General features: G+C 35.0%; 1 protein-coding gene across 2 annotated transcripts in view; it reads right to left on the reverse strand.

The window, feature by feature from the left end:
• Positions 1 to 24,653, reverse strand: part of SCYL2 (SCY1 like pseudokinase 2) — a 38,933-nt gene that overhangs the window by 6,774 nt on the left and 7,506 nt on the right. For both annotated transcript variants that reach the window (XM_069773556.1, XM_069773557.1), the window contains exons 3-17: positions 20,634 to 20,791; positions 16,683 to 16,827; positions 15,936 to 16,085; positions 15,115 to 15,336; positions 14,123 to 14,239; positions 11,794 to 11,919; positions 10,148 to 10,324; positions 6,287 to 6,409; positions 4,893 to 5,006; positions 4,287 to 4,419; positions 3,064 to 3,182; positions 2,314 to 2,414; positions 1,488 to 1,554; positions 1,271 to 1,360; positions 51 to 170 (exon numbers count right to left, since the gene is read on the reverse strand). In XM_069773556.1, the coding sequence (XP_069629657.1) occupies positions 51 to 170; positions 1,271 to 1,360; positions 1,488 to 1,554; positions 2,314 to 2,414; positions 3,064 to 3,182; positions 4,287 to 4,419; positions 4,893 to 5,006; positions 6,287 to 6,409; positions 10,148 to 10,324; positions 11,794 to 11,919; positions 14,123 to 14,239; positions 15,115 to 15,336; positions 15,936 to 16,085; positions 16,683 to 16,827; positions 20,634 to 20,791 (1,962 nt within the window). The remainder of the gene's footprint in view (positions 1 to 50; positions 171 to 1,270; positions 1,361 to 1,487; positions 1,555 to 2,313; positions 2,415 to 3,063; positions 3,183 to 4,286; positions 4,420 to 4,892; positions 5,007 to 6,286; positions 6,410 to 10,147; positions 10,325 to 11,793; positions 11,920 to 14,122; positions 14,240 to 15,114; positions 15,337 to 15,935; positions 16,086 to 16,682; positions 16,828 to 20,633; positions 20,792 to 24,653) is intronic.

The following is a 24,653-nucleotide window of genomic DNA, read 5'->3' on the forward strand; positions in this document are numbered from 1 at the left end:
AAAGCACCACAGCTCCAATGGAAACACTGCAGTAGTTTGTTCTTTCTCACCTGCTTCACTGGAGGTGTTATTGCAGTTGCTTGTGGCTTGAGAGGTTGCTGGCTTTTCAGTTTCTGTGCCTGTTCTTGTTCTTTAGCTAACTTTTGCTTCTCTTCAAGTGTAAGTGATGCCTTTAAAAGGGAAAGTACTGACACTAAGTTGCACAGAATGGGTATTCTTACACTGATTTCACAAATAGCACTGCCATTTCAATAATATGTGGTAGAACAATACATATTATTTCACAAAAGGGAAAGTGGATAAGCACAAAATCTATTATAATCATATTGCTAAAAAGTACTTAAAGCAAATAAATACAATATTAAGTAGCATAATGAGAAATTTGAGCAGATGTCAAATAAAGAGGCATCATAACAAAACTATTCTAGCTTTGTCTTCTTAATGTTGGGCATAAGAAAAAGCGTTCTTTACAGTTTTTGGTTTTATATGGTTACCAACTGGCACTTGATATAGAACTGCAACTGACCATGGAGTTGGAAAGGGAACTTTATTCTAAGATTGCTTAAGAGGCTTTTCAGGATTTTAACTCTACTTTTGTTAACGATGAAGGATAAAATCATAAAATCATTCCCCCTTAGTCTAAAATTAGTGAGAGGGTTCAGATAATTAGAAATGGAAATGATAAAATGTATAGATTCTGGGAAGCCATTTACATAACTAATAGTATGAAAAGAATTTTACAATAGTTTATACTTATGTTTAATATTCTCTGTCATGTCATGCTTTTTCTTTGCTTTTTGTATTCATCCCCATATTGACTGTTCATTTTCACTTAACTGAATTGTAAGGTAAATGTTAAGTCTCTGCTACTACATGAAATTCTGCATCTTAGTGTCTTCTCTGTTTGTGGTTTTATCATAAAGTTGCCTATTTTGATTTTCCTATCTAAATCCACTGCTGAAGTTTCAGTTTCACTGAAATCTATAATTAAGGAGAAAGAAAATGACCAAAAATTTATAATCCTAATGCTGCCTACTTTGTGCAAAGCTATTTTCAAGCAAAGGCTTTCACAGAAATTCAAGGATATGATTTGAACATTTTCCAGTGGACCTTCACATGTGACTATGTATGGTGCTGTGCTACACAAAAGCAGTTAGTTTTTCTTTTAAAGCTTTAAATATGGTAAATATTTACACATACTCTTTTTACGCAACAGTATCAGCCTTGTATTAAACAGACAGATGTAAAAGGATTCCAAAATAAAGCACACCTTTTTCTGTTTTGATGACATCTCATTCTCTTTAGTATCAGATGCACTAGTTAGAAGGTCAGTTCCACTAGTATTAAACACCTTGTCAATCTGTTTAAGTTCAAAGAAACAAAACTTAGTTATTTGAAATGTTCTAATTTAACACAACATAAATCTTGACTAAGTAATTTTAAATTTCAAATTTCTATATGTAACGCAATAAAATATTGTTGCTTACCTGATTACTTGTACTACTAGATCTTGCCTCTTCAGACACACTCATTTGGTTAGCAATATCCAAAGATCTATATAATGCAGAGTATACATTTTACAAAAAGGTAACTTTGCAGTCACATCCACAACACTAACTCAGCAATGCAGATTATTCTTCTGCATTTAAATAATACCAGAAAATTGCATTATGAGAGCACTGCCATTTTTACAGAACGCCTGCAGGAGACTGGAAAATGTTAATATTCTGAGTTGTAAAGATTTCCTAATGATCATTTCACACGGTCTTAGTTCCTTCTTCTGCACGGGGTAACACAGACTTTGGGTAGCCCAAGATAATTTGGCTCAGAAATCTCACCTCGTATCAGACTCCATAAAATAGCTCTAAATATCTTCAAGTATCACTGCCTTCTAAAAGGCTGCAATGTTTATGTTTCTCCAGTATGGTGAATGTTCTCAATAACTACAGAAAAGCAACTTAACATACAGAAACAAGACATAAACTGTACTAGTGGAGCTCAGTATGAACTTTTACATTTAATGAATTAATTAAAAATTATTGACTCAAAATAATAAACTGTGACTGAACTGTATAAAAGTAAAGGATTTTATTCTATAAAACCATTGACATCACAATATTATTATCATTCTAGGACTAATAAATCTTAGCTGACAGCTGTGCTTATCTGAGGTAATTCTCAACTACTGAAGTAAGAATTACCTAGATTTTTTATTGCTATGGCTAGAGTTTTCTCTCATTTGCTAAAAAATTAACTGAAATTTATCTCTGCTCACTTGTTCCTTCCCTAATACACATGTAAACAAACACTTACTTCTGTTGCTCTTGCATGACATGAAGTTGCTCCAGTTTTGTTTTATGTTCTGCCTCCAATCTATTAAGCATATCTTTTATAACACAAATAAAAGAATTGAACTGTAAAAGAAATATACAAGAAGTCTGGATTTTGCTGTGATGGAATTCAGACATGTATAACTTAAAAGGCAATACCTCATCAAACTTACAATACAGAGTCTCAGATAAACTGCACATTTTAAAATAATTTATATTCCACCTTCATATCTTCCATTAGATACCCAACTACAAGCAGAGTGTATACTCAAAACAGTGAAAAGTATGTATTGCAAAAAAAACCCCCAAACAGTGGGGCAACCCAGACAAAAAGCCCACAGATTAATATTACCAGATTAATTTTCAAAAAAATTCCTATGATTGCACTCCTACATTATCTGCAACATTTACAAACAAGAGCAAGGGAAGAAACATTAAGTTGCACTTTAGCTTTTAATCTGCATTGTAATTATGTTAGTGGCTAACTGCTTTTGCAGGATATTTGGAAGGTGATAGTATTAATTTTGAAATTTTATACTAGATAAGTTAAATCCACTGAAAAATAACAAGCTCTAAACACAGAAATACAGTAATACTGGCAGGTTTTTTGGTTTTGTTTATTTGCTTTTACAACAGAAACATACATAGCATATGAATTTTTCTCTGACAACAGTTTAAATCTATTTTCTGCCAATTTATCAAGTAAAAGCATGCAACATAGTCATGTTCCTACCTGATTGAGATTAAGATTGTTCTCAATACTAAGAGGAATCAGATGGGGCAATACTTTTCCTGCAAGCTGTTCTTTGGTAATTCCCAACTTCTTATGAGTAAATGTACATTTGTAAATACCTGACATAAAACATCAAAATAGCAAAAATTGTTTAGCAAACAGTGTGAACAAAGTAGCCCAAGTATATAAAATTGATTTCAGCCCATCATTTCCAAACTAGGGTTTACTTATCCACTGTATCCACATAGAATTCAGGAGTAATACAACTGAAGTAAAAGATATACTGTCCCTCATTCTCAGACAGCAAATACAAGTCAAAGCTGCAAGGATTAAGGGAAACGGGCAGCTTTAAATTTGTACTGATAGATGCCCTCTTGCTGATTTTGAGCAAATCAAAATAATGCTACCATCACATATTATTACAGTGTTTAATGGGGGCTGCTGCCAGTACAGCTCAGCTTGTTGTTACAAATGGTCTTCTGTCTACTACTTTGTTGTCAGTGAGAGAAATGGCCACTGTCTTCCAGACTTGGCCACTTAGTGACACCTCTTGGCAGCGACTCTGGTCATCTGGTCTCCTTGAGCCCATTCCAGTTGTTAAAATCACACATCCTGAGTTAGGCAAGCGCCAGAGTGGCACAAGGAAAGCACAACTGGGAGGGAGGCTTCCCCTTCCAGAAGTAACAAGCCATTAGGGTTTGTCAACTATTTTGTGAAACCTCACCCAGACCATGCTCTATTTCAGTGCAAAGGCAGCCGTGTTTGCTTACATGTCCAACAAAATGAGTCTACCAAAACCTGCAGTGAAGAGCAGTAGATTTGTGTACAATCATTTATAGTATCTGACATGTAAGAGTGGTAAGAGAAGGCAATAGTAACATCTTAAAACCTCCAGCAGCATCTGAAAGAAGACAGACCACACACTCTTTTGAGGAGAACAGCCTCTCTGGCTGCATGGACCATACAGTCCGTGAAAGTGTCACAGCCCAAGAACTGCAATGAGTACTCAGAACTGCATTGGGCCTTGAAGACTACAAATAGATGTACTAGTGTTCAGAAGTACACGCAATACATAAGGTAACTGAACAGGGGCATACTTACAGGAAGGTTTTAGCAGTCATTTTAGCGATACCCTATGTAAACATTATCAATGATAATATAGAAAGCTTTCATATTTACAACATCAAAGCACAAAAGAGGAGAAAGTTGAAAGTATTAATTACCTAAAATTCCCATTAGCACTGCAGGTTCCTTGGATGGAATTTGTTGTAGGAAGGGCAAAATATCATCAAGCACAAACCATTTATCCAAGTACTCCAAAATCTTGCCTAAGCACACTAGTGAGTTTACCCGGACCTGTGAAGTATGATAAGAATTAAACAAACTCTTTACTATATTTTTGCCTAAGGAAAAAAAACCCTTACAGAACTCATACTTAGAAGAAAACAGGCACTACTGAAACTACAACCTTCATATCTGAAAACTCAAGACAAGTTAAAAAACCTCTTTTGTGTCATAAAAGGAAAATGCACATAGTTACACACTGCTCACAAAGCCTTGGCTTTTCTGCATGACAAACACTGTTAACATATATTATTGTGGAATACACTTCAACAATTTTTACAGTATTATTAACACAATAAGTTGTTAACAACTTTAAAAATTGTTAGAGTAAGCAGTGCTTTTGTATTTGTAAAAAGTAAAAAAAAAAATCTCAAAACAGCACATTGATGGGCTTTACTTTAAAGACACAACAGCAGAAAAGCCAAAGTAATTAAAGGTAACAACATTTTCTGAGGAGTGACAGATAAAATTATTAGGATACTTACAGCAAGAGAGGAAGTTTGCAAACATGCATTTTTAATTCTTGGAATTAATGAATTTTTCATTGATGGGTAATCTATCAAATTGGCAAACGTAGGAATTATATTTAGGCAAAGCTCCTATAAAAAAAAAATCTGCATAAGTTTAAAAAGAAACATGCAAGTTTATTATAAAATTAGTACTAATATTACTCAAGATCAATATTAGTTTAAAATGTCTTCTTAAGCTTTCCTTTTAAGGAAATATTTGAGGAAATATCATGTTCAACTAAGCTGACCTTAATCTATCAGACTCACTTAAAAATAGCCAGAATAATAAAGCATCATGATATGTATGTAGAACATTGGAAAATAGTTTTCAAAAAAAGAGTATTCATAAATTTATAGTAAAATATTTGGATAACAAGAACATCTTACATTTTCACAAAACACCTTTAAATAAAAACCTGCTTTTATTACATTGAACTTTAACATTTTCCTACATAAGTCAAGCAAATTTGAATGACTACTATCAACAACACTGCAGCATCATAATGATAGGCTGGAAGATAAAGGAGCATATCTAGATTAAATATACTTAAGCAATAGAGAAAAAAAATTACCCAATTTCAGACCAATCTCAAAAAAATAAGAGACAGCAATATTAAGTATATGCTGCAAATAAATACCTGAGTAACCAAACTACTAATGCAGAAAAAAGACTCATGCCAGGTATTTAGAAACAAAACCCTTTCTCCATAATATTGCAAAGGCTTTGCAAAGGTAAAAGTCACATCTGATTATCCAAATCCTTCTTTAAGAAATATTTTGTTTGTGTATCTCCCCCTCCCACTCTTGAATGCCTTTGGGTAACTGGAAGTTAATTCCAGTAGAAGAATGTTTTAAAAAAAAAAAGAAGAACCTTAGAAAGGTAGAGAAAGCATAAAGAGAAAAATTAAAATATGGATACATAAAAATGTCACCAGAAGGTATATTAATATGATTTTACAGCAAATCAGGTCTTCCAAGGTCAGCACGCATGTTCTTACCAGTAGAACCTCAGAATAAGACACCTCTCATTGACTGGTAAGAGCATGCATGCCTGCATACTTGCTGCTGCACAGGCAATGTAGTATAAATGCACATCCTACTTTTTTCTATCGTGGCTAGTAGGAATTTAGGATAAAAGCAGGAGAACAACAGTCAAGTGGTTACTCCCTGGAAAATAAGGGAACTAAATTTCATTTTACTAAAACAAGTTTTCTTTAATAAAATATTACTCTCTTTCAAAATTCAGGATTATTGCTCAGCTTTAGCTTTTTTTTTTTCAAGTAAACAAACACGTGTATACAAAAAGCTGGCACATCAGCTTAAAGAAAAGAGAAAAAAATTGTTTTAAATAAAGGCTGCAGTTACTATACCTGGATCTGAATTGAAGGTGCTTCCAAGGCTCTATAAACCATTGGTAGAACACTGTTCTTTATTTCATCTGGTGGAGTTTTGGTTAGAAGCAAGTCCATTTTTTGCAGGAAGATCAACAAGATCTATTAAAAGAAAGACAATTCAGAAGCCAAAAGTTTTAACTCCAGAAACACATACTTAAAATTTAAAGTGTGTTGTATCATATCACAAAAACTTCAGAAGTTTTCTTGTAACTCAGTAAATGTGATCACTTACCATGTTGCTTGCCTGAAGGCATGGAAGACAAAAAACACTTTGACATATTATTGCATTTTAAAAACAGCAAATACAAATCAAACAAAATATGCATGTTCTAGACTAATCCTTCTGGAGTAAGATATCATAACGGCTACGGAAGGAGTTCTTGTTTCTATTTACAACATGGTCTTTTGTTAAAATCCACCCACAGAAAATCTTTATACACGCATCACTATTGAAAAAGCTAAACTTTCAGAAAACTATGGCTCAAATGCTGTCCCCTCAAAGCATTTGATCACAACTTCACATATAAAAGTGGTATTCCACCTGTATCTAGAATCAAAATAGGGACACAATGAAAAGAATGTTACAGCTACTATATGGACACAAAATGCCTTTATTCTATTTCACAGGGAAATTGTGTATCATAAAATGGCAAATCCCAAAGAAAAAAATTCACATCACGTTAACCCAAAAAGCAACACTAGAATAGCATATTTACATATTGGATTCACCTTGCTTAGGCTTAGCCATCTAAAAGTTAGCTGCTATTCTAATTTACTCATCCAGGCTCAGTCTCCAATACAGAGCGTGATGTAACTCTTAAGACTCATGTCTCATCTCAGATAAGTGAGACAATGTGCTACAGGTGACTTTGACTATCCATTGCTATCTAGACTCCTTTTAGAAAATAGGTTAGTCTAGGTGGATAAATCGTGGTGAATGGTACCACATTAATAATAAAAAGCCAAGTATTTAATAGGAGGAAAAGATATCATGCTTCTATGTCAAATAAACAGAAGCATCAAAGTGTAGAAATAAAAGTGTACCAAGACCACATTACAAGTTTCCCCCTTTCATTTGCTTTCCTTTACAGGGAAGAAAAAGAAATTATTTTAAACTGCAGCTAATGTGTGTTTGCTCATTGTATATTTATAATTACCTAAACTGTACACATACACACACATACTCACTCAATCTTTCCATGAACATTAATTCTGATGCAATATCCCCAAATTTGGGACAATAAGGTGAGATGGACCAGATCAGTTCTAAAGTTAAGATTTTACAATTATTCTTGAATAAAGAATTTTTATTTGTCCTAAACTTGGCTTTTTCAAACCTACATGCGCTCATAACACTGTTCTTCTCTCATGTAGCAACCCTGTAATACTGACATGACATTTTCTATGTTAATTAAATGTATAGTTTTGGAGGATAGTCTGATTGTTCCTGCAAATTTGAAAAGGACATGAATCAAACCTGTTATTTAACAACTAGAAAAGCTCCTTTAAAATAAGAACCAGACATTTGAACATGTAACAGACTGCTTTTAAGTTAAACATTGTACTATATAGTCATTTAGATTTCACAGAAGCAGTTCAGCTGTTTTCCACGGGTTGTCAATGCTTTTCAACTAAGATAACATAAAGCTGAATCGCTTTTGATATCTCTCTCTACCATCTTTAACTAGAAAGTGGTTCATGCTGTTCCAATGAATCCCCTTTATTTTTAGCTTTCTAAGGTCATATTTGATACTTCCTATCTATCTAAGTAGAAACTAAGATTTTAACAGTCACAGATTCACACCCACCAGCTAATAAGCAAGCAGCAGCAGTTGCACTCTAAACAGTTAACGCTAAAGATGTGCTTCATTCATTAATACAGAGCCCGGTACTTGTCAGGGTACGCTTTGGTGTACTGAATTAGAATATGAATTCACAGCACATCATATGCTAACTCTCTATAGATTCCCCTAGATATAAATTAAGGGTTTGTCTACACTGGGAAGCTGTGTTATAGTGAGCTAGGATGTTAATTTACAGCACACCCGTTACTCCACGCTAACTCCAAGAGTACAAAGTGAATGACTGGTTTAAATAAATATTCCATTTTCATATTATAAATTCCCTCACACAAAGACACTATGAACACTGGATAATAATTTCTTCATACTGAATTACAGCAGCTTCCCTATGATACATTCATTTCCTAACTCAAGTAGCCTATGAAAGCCAAGCAACAGACCCCTCATACAAATCTAAAACATCTTGAGAGAGTGTTTGGAAGAAACACTGGCACCTTCCCCATCCACCCCTCTCCATGAGTTACAAACACTCAGGAACTGAACGTTTTTGCCTTGCACAAAGACAGTCAGATCTAGAATTCTGTCCTCTGGCAGCCTGAACCTTTTTTTTTTTTTTTCCTAAATTGCTGGTATATTAACTTTGAAAACCTGTCCAAGATTAAACTTTGCCAAACTAAAAAGACCACAGAAATAATGGTAGAAAAAGCCATCTAGTACTTAGTGTGCATTAAAAACGTCAACATAAGAATTTAATATATAGTATCCAGAAAGCTAGAGAAAAACTTCGCAAAGCTTGCTCTTTATGAGCTGACCCCAAGTCTGTATTTTGCTTCCCTCGTTTCTCAGGAAATAAAACAGCTTTTGTGCCCATTATGCTCCAGATATAACTTTGAGACAAACTTTTTGCTGTGAGGATTGTCTCACAAATCTGATGTTAAAGGTAGCAAAACACAATGTTACCTTTTAGGATGAAACGGCACAAATAAGATGTTCACTGGCTTTTGGTTGGTTAGATGTTTAATTTTTTCAAAACAACAACAAAGCTAACATAAAGCCTCAGTGTACCAAAAGTAAACAGCATTAAGTAATTCTAATTTTCTGAGGTATTCTCAGTTACACAACTGTCCCCCTTCCCCCCCTTCGCAGTATAATGAGAGTTCTCTGATCCGGTTTTCTGAAACCCAGAAATAAAAGATCTTCTTGTTCACTCCTATGTTTATCTTGCCCCTTAAGTGCTCTGCAGAGAAATAATAGCATCCTGCAGTAAAACAAGGTGAGCTAGTAGGAATGTGTAGCTGCCTTTTATCTGTGGAGGCACAATGCCTAACTTAGTGACAGAATTCTCAGGAATCATCATGCACATGGTGTTGACAAAAGGATGCAAATGTTTTGCTCCTTTACAGTAATGATAATGTCTTACTACTTTTATGCATGTAAACAACAGAAAAAAGCATATTTTACTTACACAATACATTTGTCAAAATGAAACTAATTCAGAAATTTGCGCACAGCCCTCCAATAAATACTATTTTATTATTATCAATAAACAACACTTTTAAGAAGTGCCAAAGTTATAACTTTTCCACCCCATGATCCCAGTGCCAGCAATCTGGATACAAGAAAAAAGAAAAAAATCATAGGTTCAGCTACTGATAGAGTATATGCAAACATTGTACTGTACAACCCTGCTCAGTTAGGCTAGGTAAGTGATAAAATGCTTACAAATATACCTTCTACAACCAAACAAAAATAACAGTTGACTGGTAAATTAAATGTTTCCTTTTTTGCTAATCTAATCTCATCTATAAATGCAAATATACCCTCAGAAAACCCATCTAAAAAAGCAGGGGTAGAGGCCTTGTGAATTTCCTGGAAAAAAATCTATTTTGTATGAATGAAGACTGACTGCCTGGACAACTATAGAGCAGGTTGGGCAGTCAGTGTGAAGCTGGAAAAGGGAAATAGAACAATTAGTCATTTTTCAGGGGAAAAAACACCAAAGAGAAAAATTGTAATCTGAACAATATTAACATACCTGGATTGGTTCTTGCTGCTTAAAAACAGGACCAAGATCAGGCAGAATGAGCCTGATATATTCTTCTTTGGTGCATTCCTCAGCAATTAGGAGAACATTAGGCAAGACAAAGGGTACCATATCAGGATTCACAAATTCAGAAGTCAGGCAAGGCAAAATTCGCTGAATTATAACACGCTAAAAGAAAAAAAGCAAGAATGCATCCCATTGTACTGCATTGCAGTAAGTTACTATCATGCCAGCTCAACAGCTTTTGTATTAACCTAATTATTTACAAAAAAGCAGACAGACAATTTTGAACTTTGAACTCTTATTTTCACAGTATACTCTAGCTAATTTACACTGTGCTACTTTGCTTACTTTTCTCTGTTTGCACTCAAAACATAACTGGAGACTGTAACAACTGCAAAGGTCAACAAAAAGCAATTAACTGTACAGAAAATAGGACTTTCAGCCACATACATGAATTATGAAAACCTTATTCTATATGCTTTCTTAAAAAAGACCCTTAAAAAAGACCCTATCACCCCCAGAAAATAATCAGTTTTTCTATACCCCATCACTCACTTAACAAACACATAATCCTACTATATCTCCCTGTAAAACTCCAGGTACATTCCCTAAATGGGATTCTGCTAAGAAATAAGTATTTACACTGTGGATGTCTGCTGTAGAGTTAGACATCCTTAAATGCTTTTGAAGTCAATAAAGAGAAATACACAGTTCAAGGGCATAGTCCCTTCCCTCACAAAATATATTTTCAAAAAAAAAAAAAAAAAAAGAATGCTCTAAAGGTGATTAGGTCTGTCAGTGGCTGTCTAAAGTTAGGTGAAATACATCCCATCTATTTCCAAATTCAAAGGATCAATGATTTCTGATCAAAGGAAAAAATTACTAAATTAAAAAGAAGAGAGTATTAAACATGAAGTCTGAATTTTGCACTGTGTAGTTCAAAACAGAATTAAAAATAAAGAAATTTAACACAATGGTTGAGAAGCTCAGCTATTCTCTTATGTATTAAACTAATACTATTTTTCTATTGCATATGCATTATGCCTTATATAAATTAAAGAATACCACAAAAGGAAAAGGAGTCAGTCTAGACATAGTGTCTAACTCTACACAGAAGAAATCTGTAATGACAGACATTTGCCTTTGAGGCTTCTGGGCGCTGCTAGCACAAGAAAGCACTTAGTCTGTTGAGGGAAGGAAGCTTTGCATCATTCAACATTAAAGTACTGCCTGGCTATGAAAAAACCTGAAGCAATCTTATTGGGAGAAAAGGTGGCAAGATGACTTCAAAGAGCTATGATAAAACCTGGAAACAAAGGGAAAGCCTTGTAAGTGGAAGGAAGACAACTCCCTTTCAAAGCAGGATGAACTACAAGAGGACATGCAAATGATGGTGCCTTACACGTACTGATAGCACAATTTGACATGTTCCATTTAAAGAATTATTGATAGCTGAGGAGTATTTCCACACCAATTATTTTCTAATCTTCCCTTCTTTCCTACTACTCCATTCTGACAGTCTCATGGCAGTCTACTATGGTACAGTGCTACACAAAATCCAGCATTCCAAGATTTAGAATGTTAACAGATGTTCACATATTTTTAAACTACTTCAAGACATCATACAGACATACCTTAGGTAGTTTTGGCAGAACCTTTGGTAGCCCTTTAAAAAACTGTGATTTCTGAAGGTTATCCCTTTGAAATAATGAATCAAAATACTGAAGCGTCATTGCTCCTACATCATCGAAGAATGGTATCTAAAAATAAGATTAAAAGCTTGTGATCTGGAGGGAGACAACATTAACACTGTTACAAAGATCCCCAAATATAATCATCTGTTCACCTTTTCAATGCACTATAGTAAACCTTTACAATGATGTGCCTGCAACTAACAATTAGAAAGTTAATAATTAAGATGGAATTTTCCTAGCATTTTAAAGAAACCCATGCATGTTATATGCATCTAGTTAACTTACTGTATGTGAAATAATTTTTTGTCTACAAAAAATGGAATGAAAAGTAAAAACCTTGATTAAAAGTTCTGCTAGGAATAATTATGCTACTTAGTATTACAACAAAGGATTACCTACTATGCCATCCAGATCTGCAAACTTACAATGAATCAACAAGCATTTATATGCAATAAATGTGTAATTATATAAATTTCTCTGCAATGTTCAGACACACTTGTAAATCCTGTCCACTATAATTTCTCACATGATCTCCCATGTTTGCATTACTTCAGCAAAGAGGGCGCAGACTGTCTTAAGTATTGTCTAACAATGCATATGCACAGAGCAGACTTATAAAGATGGCACCAGTAAAATACCAGGGGAGTTCATCTATAGCCGTGGTGTATCATATTAATACTGATAGAGCTGCTTCATCGTAAATGAAAGATTGATAAAAATGCATGATGATAACAAGATTGTTTATATAAAAAATCTGTCCCCAAATATTCAGCCTTCAGTTAGCAGATGAACAGAGTAGAAGAGTGTCTATCCCAGACCTACACAGACTGGAATGAAAAGTTCTGCATTCAAAAATTTGCATGGGTAAGATTCCGCCTTCCTGCTAGCTCTCAGTTTTAGGGAGGGATACATCAAACCTCATGGGCTCACAACAGTTAAAGACAAAGCATGGCCTCTCAGTCTATTTGGACACTTGTTTTCAGGTCAGAAATTTGTGCAAAAAGAAAGGTTATAAAAACATTTAAAGAAGCTCTGCTGTAAGGCAGAAAGAGAAGCCAGTAAGAGTAGGGCAATAAAGAAAAAAAGAATCAGAAAAGCGGATTGGAGTAGGGCAATACAGAACAGAAGCATCTATTGGCAGAGAATTCAAGCTAGTCTTCACTGTAAACTTATATTCTGTCTTCTAGATCACACACCAAAATGTATGTGATCGTGGAATTCTACACAGGTTAACACAAACTAGTTAAAACTAGCAAGGTAAACTTGCCCATGTCAAGCTTCATTTTAGCTCATGTCATGCTGGCCATAACAAACTGCTTTTAAAACTGAAGCTTTAATATCTTTACCCTACAATTCAGTCTGCAGTGCAGACGTGGTAAAAGAGAGTTAACATCTTTATAAAACCATACTGCTTAATACAACCATTTACAGATCTGTTTGTTGTAGTCCTTCAGACAAATGAGCTGATACCTGAGTAATATTTGACAATTTCCTCACTACCCATCTTTCAGCACATATGTTGGCAGAACCATTACCTGTTCCCCCTCCCTTCTTCACTCACTGTTTCTTCCAACTGTTAAGACACTGATTTTTCTCTCTGCATACAATCTTTTTACATGACAGGAAAAGAAGAAAATTGTTTAGCTAAGCAAATCTATAAGCAGGAACCTGAAAGGGTATGAGATATGAGAAAATAGGCCATAAGACAAAAGAAGGATCATGCTTTTAAGTTCTACTTTCGGATGGGAAAGCGGAGGAAGAGTTTGTAAAATTAAAACTTAAATTATCCTACTTGCAATTTATTTTTGCTTTATTATGGCAAGTAAGCTCCAAATACATTTTAAGCTATTCTTCCGCATACTTAAGAATACACCAAAAATCATAAGCCAAAAGTTAATCCTTACATTTACTGCCCTTTATCGTTTTATGGCTTTAAAATCCTTCCAGTACAGTTTTAAAGACTGAATTGTATAAAAACAATAGCATAGAAAATAATTCCAACTGTATTGGAAAGCAATAAAATAGCATTGCATTGAATGACTATTCTAAATTCTGTCTCAGCACCCACTTCTTCCATATTAATAAAGGTCAGCATAAGGACAACTTTTGGCATCAACTAACATCATTATTTCCAAAATAGTTTAAAAATATTTAACATTTCAACTAAAATGATTAACAAGGAAAACACTTTAAAATGGCTCTATTGTTTCTACAAATCAAGCACTATTTTCCCTCTTTGCTACGGCTACTGTATTTTCCATGAACTGACCTTAGTCATTTGATCTGCGTCTGGTCTGACTGCTGGAGCTACATTTAAGAGTAGCTTTACATGTTCACGCACCTCCTCTGGTATATTCTGAAGAGTACTGGAGCTTAAACGGCTCAGCTGTGTAAGTAATTTAAGCACATGCACCATGAAGTCAGAAAATCCTGCATATAACTATTTCCAATATACAACAGGACTATACTTTGTCCTCTTGATGGTTTCTCTGCCCACACCTTTGATGTCCCTCCCTTCTCCCCTTTTATAACCCATTTGCTGCTTCTGATCCCTCAGTCTTCTTTCCATCTCCCAACAGCCTACCTGCTTCAAGTCACATTCCCCTATTTCTAACTTCTCATCATGTTCACGTTATCAGAGAACACAAACCCAGTATTTTTAAACAGGTACACGTTATTATCTGAGGTGGTGTCTACACACATCAAAACACAGTAGACACAACTAAGGCAATGGACACCCAAAGAAGTTATGACAAAGTAAATTTGCATAGGAATGTATGTTATGTCAGCTGATCCAAGTAACTGTCTTCTGTTAATATGCATAGTCCACAAAAATGTGAAATAGCTGATAGCTGAGTAGATACTAATTGCAATGTCAAGTGATCAAATCACTCTAAACTCAGCCATCTTCAATGGTCCTACATAGGTCATTCACTGCCTTGTGTTTCACATATCCACCCCAACAGGTGGAGTACTTATTCCACAAGATCAGCATTCAACAGGTTTACAGCAAAATCAGGTGAAAAATGAAATCTGTAGTTTATGAAGTTGGTACATGTAACCTTCTCTACACATATTTTTATTTTCTGTATTTTCACAGGATTCTTTTTTCTTGTTATAAAGATAGCATGCAAGGTGAGATACCATTATCAGATTGTGTTGGAGCGCTGGTAATGTGTTCTAATTATTTACATCCATTTTAAACCAGTAACTTTTCAAATATGAAAATCAATGAGTAATAGTCACAAATAGAACAAATACCTGATCCAGCTGTCTACTAAAGCTTTTATAAATATCCTGCTTGTTGACCTCAAAAATTGGTTTCCCTTTATTAAACACTGCATACATAACAGCACCTAGAGAGTACATATCACTGGCTGTCTCACAGCTCACGGAGAGAATATATTCTGGTGCCAAATATTCAGGATTTGGAAGACACAGGGATGGTAAGTTTGGATCCCATTCCTTACACGGGAACTTTGGCTATAAGAGAAGTAAAAGAAAGTACATTTATTAGGGATTTTTAAAGAACATTTTAAATAAGAAACTCAAGCAGCAAAAAATAATTAACCCACTCAAATTCAATTATGAATGAAACAGGAACAGGGTAAGGCAAAACTGTTAAGAATCTGTGTCTGCAGCATAGAGTGATTAGCTGAAGTCTGAATATTAGAGTCGGGAAGTGTAATGTAAAATCAAAGTACTGCTGTAAAAGGGAAACTAGCTATGATGGGAATTCATTTTAGGAGGTAGCAGCTAGGCACTGAGTGGATGCAACAGACTAAATTAGGTAGCTTTGCATGTCATCCAACATGCAGGTGAGCAGAAGTGGCACAGGCTTCAGACTCTGTCTGAAACCATCACTAGTCTATTTTGACTCCTCTGAGCCAACTCAGGCTCTTTTTCTGTGACGACCAAAGGCAGCACTTCAATCCAGACCTGTGCCATACGTTCAAACTTCCTGCCAACAAAATATAGAGGTGAATATTAAATAAATGACTCCGTACTGAAATGCAAGGTCATGAAACTGGTTTCAGACAAAGATCTGAATTTGAAGTTTAATGACGATAAAGATCTATTACCTCCTGTTCAGATGGATTTGTTGACTGAATACAAAAATCAAACCCCATAATTTTCCATGCTCCACTCTTATTTAAAATTATATTTTCAGGAGTAATATTTCCATGGACCATTTTCACACTGCTATGCAAAAATGACAAGCCTTCAGAAACCTGTTAATAAAAGATTATTATTTCAGGTTAAATATTTCTCCAAATATTCTATAAGACATTTACAAAAATTCTGTTCCTGTGGTCACGGTTAAATTGTTATGTTAACTAAGAAACAATTTTTCACCACTATTTTAGGCTATGTCTTAAAAATTATGTATAAAGGAAACTAAACACAGATAAGTAATCAACAGATGAGATTACTAATGCCGATTAACTACCACAGCATAAGGACACATGCTTTTCAAAGTTGATCAACATATTCACGAAATAAAATCTGGGAGCTACTGTTCTTCCACAGAAGGTAAAGAAAAGATTCACATATGGGAGAGACAGCTGTAGTGTAGACATTCATATGAAAAATAAAAAATCATTTGATTTCGTATTTTCCATGTCAGAATAAGCAAAACCAGTAGCAACTTAGACCCTCCCGTGTTCATCCTCTCTTATACTTACAGTGATCAGGGCACTATCATCTCTCACTTCCCAATTATTTGATTTACTACATAGGCAGACAAAACTTTGGCAGTTTACAAACTTTATAAAACAATCATTAATACTAAAAACACATTAAAATTATAAGGACAACCTGTGTCATACCTGAAGCAAACCATATTTGGTCTCCACATCATAAAGTTTGTATTCTTTGATGTCAGATGGTAAAGGAGAAGGTAGGTTGTCCCAGCTGCCAAGAACATTAGCTAAACTTGCACAGACTGGTTCTGTACAAAATGCCAAGCAATCCCTGTAGAGGAAATACATAAAAACATTTCTTGTAAATAAATGTAATAAATCTCTTGACTGCGAATAAAGAACCATACAAACATCATATTGTACATTACCACAGCACTTGGTGCTACCTAAAACCATGTTGTATTTCAGCTTTTGAATTCTTGTAAGTAATATAATACTAAAGAGAACTATATAAATATCTGAAGTATTCAAAAATATTAGAATTAAGTTATTTTATTCTCTAATATTCACATACATCACTAATGATGCACACAATGCTTCACAAAAAGTTTTAACAAAACAATGCTTTTCTTGTCCTGATCCAGGAAAACCAAACAAATAATTCTTACTATTATTAAAAATCGTAAAATCAGGCTTTTAGCTGTGCCTAAACCTGACACATCCCTGACTGAAGCAATACTTAATCTGGTCAGACAATGATCAGAAACAAAATTAATAAAATGTAAGGTAGCACCTGAACATTCTTTTACTTTGCAAATGAACAGAAGACGTGCAAACAGAAATACGCTTGTTGTACGAACTGCAGTTTGCACGTGAAGTGACTGTTTTCTAAATTATTTTATCTATTGTTTTCTTCATGAAAAACTACAGGTCTTGTTTATGCATTTTTGTGTCAACAATGTTTGAAAAGCACAGATGAAGCAAACTTCTGCACATGAAGTGGACTGGTTGTAACACTGTGCTTCAAAATTTCAAAGTCCTGAAAACAACGTATGTCTCAGTTTCACAAACTTCATGTAACACAGAGTTGTTAAATCCTTCATACTGGTCTGCACAGGCTGGAGGTCCTGGACAGTCATTGCACCTCACTTCTTAATTGTTTTAAATTTTTTTTGGAGAAAGCATTACATGGATGGTATAGCATACATACCTGGTTTAAGGATGAGTAATTCATGAGAACACTAAATACTGCATCAGTATGAACACAGAAAACTGAGACTGAGTAACAGTAATAAAGACATATTTTTGAATATAAAGTTCTAGGCAAGAAAAAAGAAGCCTAACTTTCTGTTCATCCCATAAAAACATCACAGAAGACACAATGCCTCAGCATGAATCTATCACATAGTTTTTATGTATCTCAATAATTAACAAGCTTGCTCTTTGAAGTAAAGTAAGGCTGTTGAAACATTCAAACCTCTTATTACTCATCTAGATTTTATTTTTACTTTAGTTTTATCCACTGCCTTTCTGAAGGAAAAACAACTGAAAATTAAAATATATTGAAACGCAAGTCCCAACCTGACAGAACTTCCTTGCTACCATTCTGTTAACACCATCCCTTTTGTGTTTCTATTAACACAACTAGGGCTATAAGACTCGTTTCTGTAGTAATCACAAGGAAGAATCAGAGCACAGAAAGACAAAGTCCTACATTTTCAATCTGACTTCAACTTCACCACAGAGCTTATACATTTAGTTACTGTTAAGGCAGAGATGACAAAAAATACCTAGGGAACACTTATTCAGTGGTTTTCATAACATGAACTCTCTGATTGCTGTTTTTTTTGAGGGATGGCTTTTTATTTTTTACTTTAGGAGCTAATTAAATAAGGACCCAAACCAGAGTAACGGAAGGATGGGGCAAATTTAATTAAAGCAACTGAGTATTGCAGAAGCTGAACAGTTCCCTGAATAATATCAAAATGAAATTCAGAGTAACATAATAAAAAGAAAACAAGTTAAAAATAAAAGTGATGGCCAAAAACGCATACGCTTTGGGAAAAACAGCAACAGATGGAATGTCTAGTAAACTAAGTATCTGGGACTCTTCACACTACTACTATTTTTAAAGGGTAGTAAGGACATTATGAGTGAACTTATAATTTGTTTTTTTCATCCTTTTCTCCAATAACCAGTTAAATATAGAATAATATTGCTTATCTGTGCTGTTACTGGAATTCAAGACCAGTTGTAAGTAAATGTATTTATATTAACTATTTAGTATAAATAGTTATTCATTATACAAATGTATGTAAAAATGTATACATCATAATATATAGAATATATACATTTATATTAAATATAATTATATTGAATACCAACAATTTGGAGTAGAAACATTCTATTAATAGTGAAAAAGCTACCTACACACTAGGGTCTGAAAGGTATGGCCTTTCTTTCTATGTCTACTTCACCTGTGCAGGTACACCAAGTACCCCTTGGACCCGCTAAGGAGGAATAAAGGGTGACTTGCAAGCACTTCAACACAACTGTATGTTACTCTGAAGACACAAAAAGGTTCAGTCGAGCCAGAAGGAGCCCATGACAGATTTCTTGAAGAATAACTATTCTGGAAAGACATGTAATTCTAAAGAAATCTTACAGCATGCTTGCACAAGGTGACACACACAAATATTCTAAGCTAACTTTTCTTTTATGAACCCCCTCCAAAAATCGTTATCGGTTTCTGGCACAGCAAGCAACTGGACAGGTTTTGTGCTATTCTACCAGCAGCTGTGTGTGCTGAGTATGGACAGAAGAACAACTGGAGCAAAGCATAGGGCATTACTAAAAACTCACGAACGAGAACTCTGACAGAACTACACTGTTTATTTTACTCAAAAGGCTTAAATTCTTCACAAGAACACCAAAGCTTTCTTAACACTCCAAGGAATGAATCTTAGCCTTTTCTTCCGAAGTGCAGAGTTCAGGGAAAAAATAATTACAGATGCAGTTGCTGAGTCAATCAAAATACTGTGACAATTTTAGGAAGAAGCCTGGGGTATAGTCCGGGATTCACTTGCATACAGTATGACTGAGATGACCCTAGGTTGTTTAGCATGTAATAGTTTATTTACTGTTGTAGACTACTGAGAGCTGTCTTCAATTACCTAATTGATCTTCCTTAAGGCTCTTCTGAGGGGCATACTGAACCATAGGGGCAATGACAGCTTTAAAGCCTTGTTAATGTGAAATGTGTTTAGTACTGGAGGAAAGATGTATATGAATATGCAAGTGTCATTTAATCCAAGAAATCTTTCCCAAAGAAGGCATCGCAAAGATGAAGAAGCATTCCTACAGTATTCTCAGCTCCTAGAAGCCAGTACAGTTCGAAAAATGCAGGTTAACAGACACAATCAAAAATGCAGACTTTTGAAAAGTAATGTACGTGAACCTTTATTAGGCTACTATTTAGAAAAACTACTTTGGAAAAAACTTTTCCAAAAAAAGCTTTCTATTTTAACACGAAACCTTCATTTTGTTTGTTAGATTTTAGTGTGCAGTTATCAGTACAGTTGAACGATAAATCTGGAAGACTAACCCATTATTGTGCCTAGTGACCAACCTTACATAAATCAAATAAGCGCTACAAAAACACACCGAATTTTGTCTCCCTTGATTGACATTTGAGGATCTTTTAAACATGTACATGGCCACAACACATACAATTTACCAAAAATCTCCAGTCTCACATGCACTAAAGTACATACTTCTCATAAATGGAACAAATGTGTCAACAACCTTTTCAAAGAAAACAATTTTTAAGAGCATTCTTTAAAAGTGCAATTAATTGAACTACCAAATTTTCACACTGTAAGGGTCACGTTTAGCCTTATAACTGCAACTGCACTAAAATCACGCAATAGATTATTAATTTGATTCACACCAGAAATGGATCCTATGGCTTGGGGGAAAAAAAATCTGAGGGTAGGATGAATACATGAGTATTCTCACATAGGTAAATACATTAAACTTGAATCTCATCAGATGTATGTGTTGAATGTTCCAGGTATTTTACGTCCAATAACAAAACAATGATTAAGAAAGTCTGTTCTTAACTGTACTACAGCTTACCTGGATTCTTCCAATGGATGTTGCACAGTAAGTAGTCGAGGGTGTCGAAGCCTGGTTAGCTGTTGAACGCCTCGTTTTAAAGAATCAATAATCTGATCCTTTTCAAATTTTTGATATTTGTCTATTAGCTTCTTATCAAAGACAAAAACAGCCACTTCCTAGAAATAAGCAACAAAATTCACTCAATATATAACAAAGCCAAAAGCCAAGCCTATACGCAATTACATACACACATTTTTTGAATCAACAGTACAATCCCACCAATGCAATAAGTATTTCAAAGTATATTTATACATACATATTGTCCTTAACTTGTCCCAGTCATAATCACACAGGTTACTGTATATAACCTCGGAATATACATTTTAAGAGTCAAGGTACTACTGCTCCTTATGTTACAAACAGTAATACATAAACTATAACCACTATCTACACAGTGACAAAGCATATCCAAACTAATTTTAGCATTAAATATATCAAGTAGTGCTTTATTAAACCAGACCCTGTCTCAGTGTTCTGCTCCAAACCAGTATGATCTAAATTAAACTAGACATTCATGAAAGATAATTTATAGTTAATAATCAATTAATCTGATCAGACCATTCACATGATAAAACATTTAAGAATTTTTTAATGCTTAAACATGTGGAAAAAGAAGTCCCAGAAATGCAGTAAATGTTAAAAACACAGAAAATAGTTCTTCCAACCAACTTCTGCAAATGGAGTGGGAGAAAATGAAGAAATTTATATGAAACTTTGAAATTACAGAGGTGGATGTGAAATAAAAAATTAGACTACATCACCGTCTTGGGAGCCATTAAAGAGAAATAAATAAATTGAAGAAAAAAGGAATTAAAAAATTTACAATGAAACAGAGACTTTCTTACACTCCTACAACAGCATTATGAAAAGGTTAGAAACCAGTACAAAATAATATGAAAATACAGCTTTCAGTCCCCAAAGGAAGTCTATGCTCTTGTATTGCATATTTTATAACCATTATTCTAATTAAAATCTCACAGGAACAGTTACATTATTAATTTTAAAAAAAGACTTCTAGAAATAGGCTATATAAAAAAAGAAATTCAGTCCAATACACAAAAAATTGGGTTATATTTTTTAGCTGGTACCTGTTTCATTAAGCCGTTAGCAGGTTAACATCTATAACTAACTCAACTCGGTACACTTTTCCTGCTTCTATCCATACCAGCTCCCTGCTCCAGCTCTCAAGTGTAATGGATCAAACATTAATGTTGACACAAGGCAGGGAGGAACCAATGACAGGGGATGGAAGATATACACTATACCCATTATTTAAAAAATACACATTTTCCAGTATGAAGTGTGAACTTATTGAGCAGTACATGACCAATAACAAAATTTCAAATTAATACAGCAGTTCTGAAAGCAATTCTCTTTAATGACAAGTCAAAAGAATCAGAAAGTGAATATTTAAATCAGATAGTGTAGTACATGAGCTATGGTTTGAATATTTTATGATAGCTATAAATAAGTTCTATTGGTGCTTGCTGCAATCCTGCATCATTTGTTTGAAATTTGACAGAACTTTTACATATCCAAAATTAGCTCACATATAACTATGTATATGAAATTGTAGTATTCTAAGTATGAAGATGATTGCTATCACATTGATTTTGTAGACTTAGTTACTGTGGAGTATCAAGAATCAAAGTAATTTGAGCTATGCGACAACTTGCTTCCAATACCTTCATTTTCATGTAACACATCTCATACAAGAAGAAAGCATACAGCCATCTCTGCTCATGGACATAAAAATGTTAAATGTGTTCTGATATTAATAATTCAAAATATGGCATTCTGAAATTCAATTCCTTAATCAACATTGATTTTTATATGCAGAATGCCATATCAACAGTCTAATATCTTAACACCTATAAGTCACCAGACATTATTGTACAGAAGAACTAAGAGATAGCTGAGTCATGGGCCACAGAACACAGTTTCAATGCACAAAAATTACTGAAACCATACAGTATGTTTGGAAACTTTTTAAGTGTTCATGGTTTTATGCTGCGTGAACCAAATAACCCTGTCAAATTTTTACTATGAATACATTATTTCTGTTATTCCTTTTCTGTTTTACAAGAACTGATATCCAACCCCAAAAAAGAGGGCTAATGACTGTCGCTGATAGGAATTCTATTTCCTGTAACTACTTTGATGGAAACTTACTGAGAGGAAAACCTGCAAAGGTTTACATAGTTACTACTTCTTTCCCCAGAAAGCTCTAGGGGAGCTTCCACTTTGTTTTTTTCATTTCATAGGTTTGAAGGAAGAGTAGCTTCCTCCTGCAGACTACTTGTTACTTAATTCTGCAGTTGTGTCGTAATGTCAACTTCATGATATAAAAATAAATTTAACATAAAAAGACTAAAATATATTTAAAAACCCCGACTGTTCTCCACAAAGAAAGTGAAAAAGCAGAGACAAAACAACCCTTATCTTTAACGACACAAATTTTCATTCATTCTGTGATAGGAAGTATACACACCCAGCTTGACAAGCTCTTGTCCCAGCACGGTATACTGGTCATGCCTCTACCTGGGTTAGGAAGCATGGACAAGTACGTAGCGGACTAGACTGGCCACTCAAGAGATCTAAGTTTAAATCTCAGTTCTGTTCACAAACATGAGATAGTCTACCCGTTCTACCTCACCTCCCACATGTTTAAGCCAAGTGCTTTACTTCGAAGTGGGGTTAGGTAAAGCTCAGTGATGACACTGAGACAGCTGTATGTTATGATGTGTACCATGTAAGTATTTGCCAGGATGAAGACCTTCAAGAAAACACCTGTTGTTAATGCCAAGAATTCAGAACTTTTAACACGAATCACTGAAAAGATCAGTGTTTCAGTTCTGCAATGCCTTTGCCAAGGAATTAAACATCACCTGTGCAAAGAGGAGTAAGCATTGTCCACGACATGCAAGACACGGGACATGGTTTAACTGGGCTATAACAATATTAACTCATCTAGAACGCTTTTGGACACCAAACAGAAAAGTGTAAATCAGTTCTCTTTGATTGTGCTTGTGTATTTCAGGAGAATCCTGTTGACCATTGTCCCTAAGACCTGGTATTCACTAATATACCCCTTCATAAAGGTTTTTTATCCTTGTAGTTTTAATCACCAAATGCCCCAATTTCCTTTTCCCAGCTTCTTTGGGCAGTTTTCCTTTGTGCTGGGTCTGGCTGAGATGGAGTTAACTTTCTTTATAGCAGCCCATATGGTGCTGTGTTTTAGATTTGTGACTAAAACGGTGTTGATAACACACCGATGTTTTAGCTGTTGCTGAACAGTCCTTGCACAGGGTCAAGGCTTTCTCTTTTTCCTGCTCTGCCCCACAGCGAGTAGGCTGGGGGTGGGCAAGAGATTGGGATGGCACATGGCCGGGAGAGCCAACCCGAACTGGCCAAAGGGCTATTCCGTATCGTATAACATCATGCTCAGTGGTAAAAACTAGGGCAGAGGAAGAAGAAGGGGGGGGTTGGCTTCCAAGGTGGCTGTTGTTTGGAGACTAGCTTGAGCACCAGCCTGCCTGTGGGATGTGGTGGGCAATTTCCTTTGCTTTGCTTGGTTTTTTTCCCACCTTCCTTCACCTATTAAAGTGTCCAGATCTTGACCTATAAGTTTTCTTGCTTTTCTTCTTCCTATTTTTCTGCCCCCATCCTGCTGGCAGTGGGGAAGTGAGTGAGTAGCTGAGTGGGTGCTTGGTTGCTGGTCGGGGTCAACCCACCACATCCTCCAAGTCCATTTGCAATCCTGCATTCCTTATGAAACACAAACCAGTTTGAAACACACACTGACACTTTAAAATACGTGTCCTTATTTACCCACGTAAACACCTTATAAACCAAAGAGAATGCAAAAATTCCGCTCCTACCTTAGCCACTGCAACTGCTAATAAAAAAAAAAAAAAGGGGGGAAGCAGGGAAGAGAGAGAGAGAAACAATTCTCCCTAACCAGAAAAAGGCAACCAA

Source organism: Haliaeetus albicilla, chromosome 28 (assembly GCF_947461875.1).
Source record: "Haliaeetus albicilla chromosome 28, bHalAlb1.1, whole genome shotgun sequence".
NCBI classification, from domain to species: Eukaryota; Metazoa; Chordata; class Aves; order Accipitriformes; family Accipitridae; genus Haliaeetus; species Haliaeetus albicilla.